Here is an 11,208-nt window from a genome sequence, read left to right on the forward strand (position 1 = left end):
ACCGGCTATTAACATTCACAACCATCCCTAATAAACGGCTATTAGCCACCGACGAACCGAACATTTCCTTACACGTACTTGCCATTTTTGCCGCGCTAACTTCCAACTAATTTGCAATCCGCTACGTGTTCCACTCCACTGCCTTTTCCTATTTCAAAAATTATCTCGCTCGGTACACCGGGCCCGGCCGTCTGTGTGGATACTTTAAATGCGCCATACCTCACTATTTTCGGCATTACAAGGCATCATCACCACCATCATCATATCTTCATCATCTTTCATCCGGCTCCATTTTTGCAAACTTGTTCGCTGCAGCGTAATGAACGCCATTGTACCTGAATGGAAGGACCATTTTCAAGACACCTTCGCGGAAGGTACTGGACAATGGCAGCAACTTTTGTCCAAAACAAAAAAAAATACGATACACGACCTAATGCTTGGCAAATATTTTCATCCACCTCGGTGCATGCCGCTGCTCCGTCACTTAACCACGGACAAAGATTTTGAGACAGCTGCCGTCCCGACAAAGGACAACGTGGGCAGGTGTAAAATCGGTGTACCCATAGGACAGGATACTTAATAAGGATGCTTCATTATCCCGGTGCGCTTTATTGCTGCTTATCACCCTGTTCGTTGCTAGTGAACCTATCTATAATTTTATCCCGAAAGCTGTTCCCGTGTGTCCCAATGCTTTCGTACCCGTCTTTAGACGGGACCTAGCCATTTTAGAGGTATTGTTTATAGTACCCCACACACACACACAAAGCCTTCTAATCAAAAAGCTTAAAAGTAATTGCAGGTAGAATTGGTAAAGAAAGAGTACTAACGGTTACCAAATAACAGTGGCTACAAGCCATTTTACATTGCAGTAATTCTTAAGCGCCAGAAGGTAGGCAATCGGAAAAACATTCGAGTGTTAGCATGCATGTTTGCCGGTTGACAGTAGTAAACATTGTTGTATTGCCCTGTGTTTTTTATTTACTTTACACTCCAACACCTATAGTAGGACAATATTCTTAGCGATTTTTAAGTATGTGTACGCTTTCGCACGAAGGGCCGGTTCGGATCCGTTATTATTGCAACTGAACTAACTCGACTTAGGTTCTTCTGTGACCTTCTCACATTCGAGCTTTATTACTACTAAACTTAAAATTTTATCCCTCTACACTTTCACCTTTCTTGGACACGCGTTCACCAATACTCGTGTCGTACCGGTTCCTCCGACACTGTAGCGCGAGTTGCCTATCGTAAGGCGCAACATTCCGGCCACCTAAAATGAATATTTTAATTTCATATCTACCTCCTGACACTTAAGGGTTTCGTGTAACCTTGGGTAATAAGTATATCTTGGAAACTGGCCGCACAATATTTTTCGCATTCGTCGTTCGCAACGTTACCACTCTAACTACCCCGTCTTTCCCGGTGTTGACTTCTAATACGCGACCTCTAGGCCATCGAGTTGGAGGGGTATTATCCTCTTTTACTAACACCATCGTTCCTGGTTCAATAGCTGTAGCTGGATCCAACCACTTTGCTCTGGCTTGAAGCTGTTGCAAATACTCCGTGTGCCAGCGCTTCCAAAACTGCTGCATTAGCTGCTGAACACTGCGCCAATGATTGAGTCGGTTTGCTGGAACTTCTCGCAAATCGATTGCCGGAATCTGATGCATATGTGAACCAGTTAGAAAGTGCCCGGGTGTCAGTACCTCCAGATCCAGTGGGTCATCCGTCATGGGGGTGATCGGCCGCGAATTGAGACAAGACTCAATCTCGATCAACAACGTTGTCAGATCTTCGAAAGTCAACAACGACGTACCTACAATTCTAAGCAAATGATGCTTTAGTGATTTCACGGCTGCCTCCCACAAACCACCGAAGTGTGGGGCGCGAGGAGGAATAAATTTCCACTGTATTCCTTGATTAGCAGTCCACAGCTGAACCGCTTCCTGATGGTTTTTCGAATTGAGCAGCTTGGATACTTCCTGTAGCTCATTTGACGCACCTCTAAAATTTGTACCGTTATCTGAGTAAATCTCCGCAACCAAACCTCGCCGTCCGACAAATCTTCTCAGGGCTGCTAGAAACGCTTCCGTGCTCAAATCAGACACTAATTCGACATGTACTGCACGCGTTACAAAACAGACGAAGATCGCAACATAAGTTTTCGAAGGAACCGCGCGACGGTGCTTGCCCTTTACGTACACCGGACCACAATAGTCAACTCCACATATGGAGAAAGGTCTTGCTTCGGTGACACGACTTGCTGGTAACTCTGCCATCGGCTGTACAACAGGTGTTGGCTTGCATCGGAAGCATATGAAGCATTCATGGACTATCCTTCTTACTAGATTGCGACCGCCAACAATCCAATAATGCTGTCTAATCGTACTCAACACAAGTTGAGGGCCCGCATGCAACATTTGCTCATGATAGTACTTCACTATTAATCGAGCCAATGTGTGCTGCCCAGGGATGATGATTGGATGCTTCGCAGTGTGTGGCTCTGCCGAGTTCCCCAGTCTACCTCCAACCCGAATCAAACCATCTTCACTCAATACTGGTTTAAACCACTTCATCGGCGATTTCTTTGATACTTGCTGCTTATGCGTTAACGCCTTGAGTTCATCGCTAAAACCATCTCTCTGTGCTATTCTGCACAATGCTCTATCCGCATCACGTAGGTTTTCACTAGAAATCCATTTATTGCTTGCGTCGCCTTTTCTACTCAAAATGCTAAAATATCTCATCCAAACTGCGATGATTCTTCTGAGTCTTGACCACGAAGAATACCGAGAAAACAATTCGTGTTCTTGCTGTTGCTTCTCTGTCATGACAAGAACTAAGGCTTTTTGCTCTGGTAAATTATCACACTTGTCAAAACAAACATCATCTGGCCAATTCTCTGTACTTTCTCTCAACCAGTCAGGACCAATCCACCACATATCATGCAGCATCAACTCTTTGGGCGTACATCCTCGTGACACTAAATCTGCTGGATTCTGTGTACCTGGTACATGGCGCCATTTGCATTCCTTGGTAGTTCGTTGCACCTTGGAGATTCGATTTGCTATGAATGTTTTGAAACGGTTTGGTGTCGCACTCAACCAATGACAAACTACCATGGAATCTGTCCACATAAAACATTGCATAGGACTTCCTAATGCCCTTATGATTCTTTGGTACAAGCAACTTCCTAACACAGCAGCGCATAGTTCTAATCTTGGAATTGTTGTCTTTTGAGACAGCGGGGCAACCTTTGATTTAGATATTAACAATCTTGACGTAGCACAACATCCATTTTTCTCACAGCGCAGATATGCACACGCTCCGTATCCCTGCTCTGACGCATCACAAAAGATGTGAAGTTGTTTATCATCTCCTTCCGTAGGATAAACTAACCGTGGAAACGTTGCATCGGACAGGCAATCCAGTTGACCAACAAAGCTTTCCCATTCTCTCTGCATTTCTTCTGGAAGAACCATATCCCATCTCCAGACATTACCATCTGCGGTCTTTAACGTCCATACTCTTTGCATGAAAATCTTTGCTTTCATTTTTACTGGGTCCAAGAAGCCCAATGGGTCATAGATTCTCGCAATATCCGACAACACAGAACATTTCGTATACGGGTTACGCGAGTCAACTGTTCGTACTTTAACCTTTAACTGATCCAATATCGGATCCCAATATAATCCAAGTGTACTAATCGGATTTAAACTGCTTGCTAGTGCACAATCATTTGTTATCGCTCGTGCCTCGTCCGGTAGGTCGCTCACCACTGCAAGTTTGTTTGATGCCCATTTTCTGAGAGTAAATCCTCCTTTCTTAAGCATGGATTCTAACTGACTTCTTTTCTCCTGTGCTGCTTCTTCAGTAGCTGCTCCCGTAATTAAATCATCGACGTAGAAGTCATGCTTGCATAACGCAGCCAAAGGGTATTCCTCACTGTAATCTTCAAACATTTGATTTAGCGTTCGAATCGCTAAATATGGTGCGGACGATGTACCATATGTACCGTATTTAACTCATACGCTTGAATCTGTTCACTAGGGTTGGTTCTCCATAATATTCTTTGCCACTTGCGATCATCTTCATGTAGCTGAACTTGACGATACATCTTTTCTATATCTCCTACAAGTGCCACTGTATATGTACGGAATCTCATCAGTATAGAAATCAGATCTTCCTGAATCGTAGGTCCAATTTTAAGAATATCATTCAGCGATGGGCCTGACGATGTCTTACAAGATGCATCAAACACGACGCGGCATTTCGTGGTCGTGCTTTCCAACTTAATGACGGGATGGTGAGGAAGGTAATAAGCAAGTTCTTCATTCATTACATTTACCTTGGTCATGTGACCTAAATCTTCATATTCTTTCAAGAAGCTCAAGTATGCCTCCTTCATCTGCGCATTCTGACTCATTCTCTTCTCAAGCGCCATGAATCGTCGCTTCGCTGTATCCAGAGAATTCCCAAGCGCATCACCAGGCAATTTCTTAAAGGGAAAACGAACAACATATTTCCCTTCTGAATCTCGAGTAGTAGTTTCACTGTAGAAATCTTCGCATTCTTGCTCTTCCTTACTTAACAGTGATTCTCCAGTTATCTCTTCAATCTTGAAGAATGATTCCATCAGCGATTTTATATCCTCGTTTTCATCTACTTGCACCATTGTGCATACGGTCTTCCCGGGTTCTGAGTAGCAAGCTCCACTAACAATCCAACCTAGCTTAGTATTTCTCAGGGTTAAACTCGTATGTGGCTGAACTGCGTATGAGCCTTCTAGAAACAGGTCCAGAAATACCTCTGCTCCTATCAGCAAATCAATCCCTCCCACTTCATTGAACTTGGGATCGGCAAGCTGTATATACGATGGAAATTTCCAATTAGATATATCCACTGTTGTCGACGGTAGATCTATTGTCACTTTTTTTAGAATCAGAAAATCTAAAGACCACGTTGCATTTGACTTAGTCGACTGCACTGTTGCTTTCATGCGATGACGTACTCTTGTGGCAGATTCTCCAATGCCATGAATCGGTACATTAGCAGCGCTGCGTCGTAATCCCAAATATTGCGCTAATCTCTCTGACATAAAATTCGCTTGAGATCCGCTATCTATCAACGCACGTGCAGATATCAATTCTCCTCTGCGATCTACCACATTGATAATCGCTGTCGACAAAAACACCATTTTTGTTTTTTGAACTCCAACCATGTCATTAGAGTTACCTTCCTTAGCCGGATAAGATGCGGTTGTTGTAACTTCTACTTGACTATCAGCTCCTTTGCGCAATGAGTCGCCCTCGTTGCACAACAATGAATGATGCCGTCTCTTACATATTCTACACGACACTTTCGAGTGGCATGTAAATGCTCCGTGCCCAGGAGTCAAACAGTTAAAGCACAACCTATGCTTCATCACCTGATCTCTACGTTCTTGCACCGACATATTCTCTAGCAAAGGACATGTGCGACACGTGTGATGGGCTCCACAAATCAAACAAGAAATGGCTGACGTACCTGTGTTGCAAGTGGGCTTGCTTACGACTGTTGCTTGAGTTTTTGTCACTGGATTGATTCCTCTTTGACGGCCAATTCCGGTCACCCTGGATTTATCACCGGCCACCTTGGCTGGAAACAGACTGGACGATTTTAGAATCTGTATCCGCTCCTCTGCAAACAACATCAGTCGTTCGTACGTATATTTCTCATCTTGTGATGAAAACTTCTCCCATGCAAGGCGTGTAGCTTCGTCAACCTTCAATAAAAAGAGATTTATCAACGGCGTATCCCACTTCTCTGTTGGCTCACCCAATCTTTTAAGACCCTTGACGAGCCGACCAAACTCATCGACTAAACGGGATAGCTCCTGTACTCTTCCTGACTGCATCGATGCCAGATGGTGCAGCGCCATGTAGTAATCACGAACCAATTGCTTGCTATTGTCGTACCGCTTCAGCAGGGTGCTCCAGGTGATGGCATAATTATCAGCGATTACCTCCGTGTGATCAAATAGAGCTGCAGCTTCGCCTTTCAACGAGGACAGTAGGTACTGTAATTTCATCACTGCAGGAATTTCCGTAGATCCGTGAATCATCGAATTGAATCGATCACGGAACGCCAACCAGCGCGTCACATCACCGTCGAAAGATGGCAGCTCCACCTTAGGTAAACGCAGATGCACACCGCCACCAAAACCACCACTACAGATGGTCGTAGCCAACGCTGAACTGTTCATCATAGGAGAATCGTTGGACATCTGATGGAGCAGGAATCCTTTTAGTTTACAAAACCGCGCATAAAACTTCGTTTGCTCTTGCATGTGCTCCTCATTGTTCGTTTTCGTCTCATCTAAATCCTCTATTTTCGCCATTATCTCATCAAAATCGATCTTGCATTGATCGAGTAACTGAATTCGTACCGGAATTTCTAATGTGTCGTTGGACGCATTGAAAGAATCGCGAAAAGCTTCGACGTTAGACAATATATTTAATATGGATTGCCTTTTTCGCACGCATGCGGCGATTTTCTTGTCCGTGGTCGCCATTTCGGTACAAATCACTGAATACAATGGCGATGCCTCGTGGTTTCACTTGACTTTGCAATGGCGGTACTTTGTGGCGTCACTTAACTTCACGATGGAGGTCCCTTGTGGCGTCACTGAAGAGTTAGCAATGGCGATACCGCGTGGTGTCTCTCAACTTTTAGCGATGGCGGTACCTCGTGGCCACTAAAGTTCGCAATTCACTAGCGTTATTTCACAACTCACGCTATCCTTTTTGCGTTGCCTTTACGCGTCACGCACTGTACACACGATCCTTCACCTAACGGTAATCTTATCACTCGTTGACGACCAATGTTCCAACACGCGTACGTACATCAAACGCATGCACGCACACAATCTATACACGATTAACGTGTCGTTTGCTTTACCAACGATACAGATACACTCAATAATATTGATAATTATTGAACTTTCAATAATTATTTCTTTAGTAACGAATCCGCTATCCGGTTCGAAGGACCAAATGTACGCTTTCGCACGAAGGGCCGGTTCGGATCCGTTATTATTGCAACTGAACTAACTCGACTTAGGTTCTTCTGTGACCTTCTCACATTCGAGCTTTATTACTACTAAACTTAAAATTTTATCCCTCTACACTTTCACCTTTCTTGGACACGCGTTCACCAATACTCGTGTCGTACCGGTTCCTCCGACACTGTAGCGCGAGTTGCCTATCGTAAGGCGCAACAGTATGTTTTATTTGACAGTGCCTTGGAATTTACTGGACCAAATTAATCGATTTCATGTGAAAAATATCCATTGCATACATTTAGGCTTAGAACATAAATGCTTTTTGTTTCGATCTGCATCTCTGGTGTAAAATAATAATTAATTATACAAAAAGTAAAAATCATTGAACGATATCCAAAACACCTTTCTCTGCCTCTACCTCTCTCTCACTGCTATTTACATTATTTAACATTCATTTCAAGCTAGAATAAATTATCGAATCGAAATCGTACACACTTGAGCGTCAAGTTCGATGCGTAACACGATTAGAGTTAGACGCATTGCTTCAATTAATCTTTGCCGTGATCGTGTTTGACGAAGACTGAGTACTGCAGTTAGTGTTAATTTTGCATACACTTCTCTGCCCTCCCAATGCCACAAAAGCAATCAGTCTATTTATCTAATTCCCAATCGACAAGTGCACTTCGGTACGTGTCGGGAAAGCACTCTAATGTTTGTCTTATATCTTGAGCACAGTGCTGATGCTCCGGACTGGTTTGCGGCCGTAAGAAAAGTTTCCGAACACGGATGGTAGAGTGGGGAGGGGAGGGGGGGGGGGGGAGCCCAATCATCAGTACCGGTGGAGCGGAGCGAACCAAGTGATAGGTGACCGGTGCTGTGCGAATGAAAAACAATTTAGCTTCAATTTTTTAGCACTTGAAATATGCATTCTTGGCCCACCCCCCCCAATGCGCATAGTACACATGCAGCAAAGTCACATCCGCTCTCATTGGCTAAGAGGAAAGCCACTTTGGAACACAGTAGAGGGCAGGGCGCCTCCACCGGTGGGTGCGCCCCGGTCATTGTTCGCCCGCTCGTAGATTAATCACTTCTTTTCTCACAAAAGCAAAACTTCCTCCTTGCTCTTTGGTGTGGTTATGATCTGTTCACTGATACTGCTCGTGCGTCTGATCTCAACTGTTGCCGTATGTTTGAGCTTTTAGCAGCACCAGGCAGTGAGAAACTTCTGCTTCTCATTGCCGTTCTCTGTCTCGCATTATCGTGCTGCCAGTTTGCCAGATGCTTTCAGATGGTTTGTATTTTTATTTATCTTTCTACTTGCTTTCATCAGTGCAGTAGGATTTGTTCAATCCCGGCGCTAGTGCTTGATGAGAGAACGATGAGAAGAACGTTCAGCACCGATTCTGCCTAATCAAAGAGATTGCAAGCGGATGCACGTCGTTCCATCAATTTCAAATATAAATACCCAGCAACTCAAGCTAAAGTTTACCAACCAAATGTAGCATAAGCAGAGCATTAGTTGTATGTGTACTGTACATACTTTAGTTACCACACATTGGGTGTTAGTAAACTGGTGTTAGAAAACATGTTCATAATCGGAAATGGATTTCTTTAGCTAATTTGTAAATAATTATACGACTTTAATGCACAGCTCGTTCGTGTGGAATAACTAATATGATTTAATGTTAATTGAACCTCCGAAGAACAATCACTGATCGCAAACAGTAGCAAACAACCATGATGCATGCACGCCCTGCCCTGCGAACGTCCACACTGACTAGAAAGTTCGTCCGTCTGGTTCACTTGCGGCTGCTTGAGTATGATTGATCGCTTGATTAGCGTTTGAGGGACTGCCGGTTGTCACTCAAACTGTTTCGTTTTGCATGTGTAATGCAAATCAGGTTGTTGATTATTGGTGCGCTTTCTCATCTATTTTTAGCGATCGATTTGGTTTAAACGATACGAAGACGCTTACGAGAATCGTATTCCTGAGTAACAAATATCAATTCAATTTATCTTAAGTACAAGTTCTGTTAACTAAAATTTAGACATCAAGAACTTGATTCAACATATCGTTAACGTATGCTATCTTAGCACTAGCTTTAGTTGTACTGCGAAAGATGATTGCGACGATACTCAACGTCGCTTGCTTTATTCGCTGTGTGGACGCCGGTCCGCGGCTTTGTAAGCATTGGACAGTGTTGAAGTCGTTGAACAAACATACACAGTTGCAGCTTTAGCTTTGTTTAGTTCTCTGGCGTTTGAGTGTTGAATGGCTGTGTGAGTGTTTGACTAATGCCGCTGTTATTCAAGGTATTTATAAACGAAGTGCCGAGATAAGCACAATTGGACAATCAGCTTCGTTCGGTTCAGTCAGCACACGACAGCGGATAGAACCAGTCATACGGCGGTGCGATGGAGTCGAAAGAGACCTACATTAAAACGCGTCTCGTTACGCAAGTGTTAAACAGCCATGAATGTTTCCGTGGGTTGGAAGTTGTTGGTTGTACACTGCAAACGCCCAAACAGTTCGATGGATTTATGTCGACCATCCACCAATTGACGCTGACTTTGCGCCACCAAGCGAATGGGTGAGTATCGTACCGCGCTGGCTTATCGCAAACTGACCGTGTGCCTGTCCGTCCTATCAAGGAAAGAATCAACCGTACCGCTGCTGGTGAAGGTGATGAAGGGAGAGGAACTATTCCGCACGCAAAACCTCGGACATGTGTTGTTCCCGAACGAGATCAACATCTACGCGAATGTGCTGCCGTACTTCGATTCGTTCCTCGCCGCAGCGGGAACATCCCTCAAGGCAACCGAATGGTGTCCCCGAGCCTACCTCAGCACGGAGGGACTGTTTCCCGAGTACAGTGAAACATTCGAAACGTTCCTTGTGATGGAAAATGTCGCACCGAAGGGCTTCCGAACCGGACCGCGGCTGGACCTGGACGAGGCACATCTTACCTTGATGGCGGAGATCATTGCCCGGTATCATGCGTGCTCGTACGCGTTGCGCATACAAAATCCAGCCGCAATGGACAATCTCGTCCAGAAGATCATTCCACTGAACTTCATACAGGATGGTAAAATCTTTTTCGAAAGCTACGACATGGTCTTCCGCCTTGCGGCAGAGCGTTTGTTTCTGTACGTCGATGCGTGCCCAGAGGAACTGGACAGCGAACAGTTCAAGAAGCACATCCACATCTTGCGCACCAAGTACGGACCAAATCAGTCGCTGCTTATGCAACAGCTGCTCGCGCGTGATCCGACCTATTCGGTTATTCTGCACGGTGACTACAATCGTAACAATGTGCTGTTCCGTTACGCGGATGAAACTCCCGTCGAGATACTGATGATCGATTTCCAGGAGAACCGGTACGGATCACCAGCACTGGATTTGTCGTTCTTCATGTACATGAACATGACGCCCGAGCTGAGGGAACGGTTTTGGGAGGAGCTGTTGCACCGCTATCACCGGCAGCTCATGCAAACGCTGTGCGAAGTATTGCGCTGTCCCGCGACAGATCCACGCCTCGAACCGTACAGTGAGGTGAATTTTCTCCAGCACTTTTCTCGCTTTGCAATGTACGGTGCAATGGTAGCGCTGAACTTTATTCCCACTATGATGAGCAGCGAGCAGGAATGTGCTGAAATTAGTGGCTACTTTGAGCAGGATATTCATAGCGAAGGATTTCGTCGATGCACCTTAACGATTGGCGGGGATGTGGTTAATCGGCGAATAACGGCAGTGATGCGACACGCAAGCAAAATGGGATACATGGATGTAATGTAATGCGTTCATGCCGATCAGGTCATGTTGGTTAAAAGGGTATTAAAATTATCAGCCAGTATGTGTAAGTATAATTTACTTCTAAACAATTAACACACAAAATACAATATAAATAATCATTGTAATCATCAATTTATAAATTATTTTGTTAGCGGAAACGAACTATGAACATATTTTAATAAATACGCATGAGGTTGCAATCTTAAAAGTGACGATCGTCACACAATATCACCGATATCAAATGCCATCCAGACTTCTCCAGATTTCACCTTCCCCTACCAAAAAATTTTGATCTTGCCTTAAACAATAGGTTTTCCAAAAACTCCGACGATCAAGCAAGTTGTTAACCCAAAAAGAGATTATACGGGATCTT

At 44.4% G+C, this 11,208-nt stretch overlaps 1 protein-coding gene across 1 annotated transcript; it reads left to right on the top strand.

Moving 5' to 3' along the window:
• The first annotated feature begins 9,457 nt into the window (after positions 1-9,457).
• LOC128707919 (uncharacterized) lies at positions 9,458-10,838 on the top strand. Its single transcript, XM_053802876.1, has 2 exons — positions 9,458-9,633; positions 9,695-10,838. Exons 1-2 carry the CDS (start codon positions 9,458-9,460, stop codon positions 10,836-10,838), a joined length of 1,320 nt encoding a protein of 439 aa, XP_053658851.1.
• The last annotated feature ends 370 nt before the right edge of the window (positions 10,839-11,208 follow it).

Source organism: Anopheles marshallii, chromosome 2 (assembly GCF_943734725.1).
Source record: "Anopheles marshallii chromosome 2, idAnoMarsDA_429_01, whole genome shotgun sequence".
Taxonomy (NCBI): Eukaryota; Metazoa; Arthropoda; class Insecta; order Diptera; family Culicidae; genus Anopheles; species Anopheles marshallii.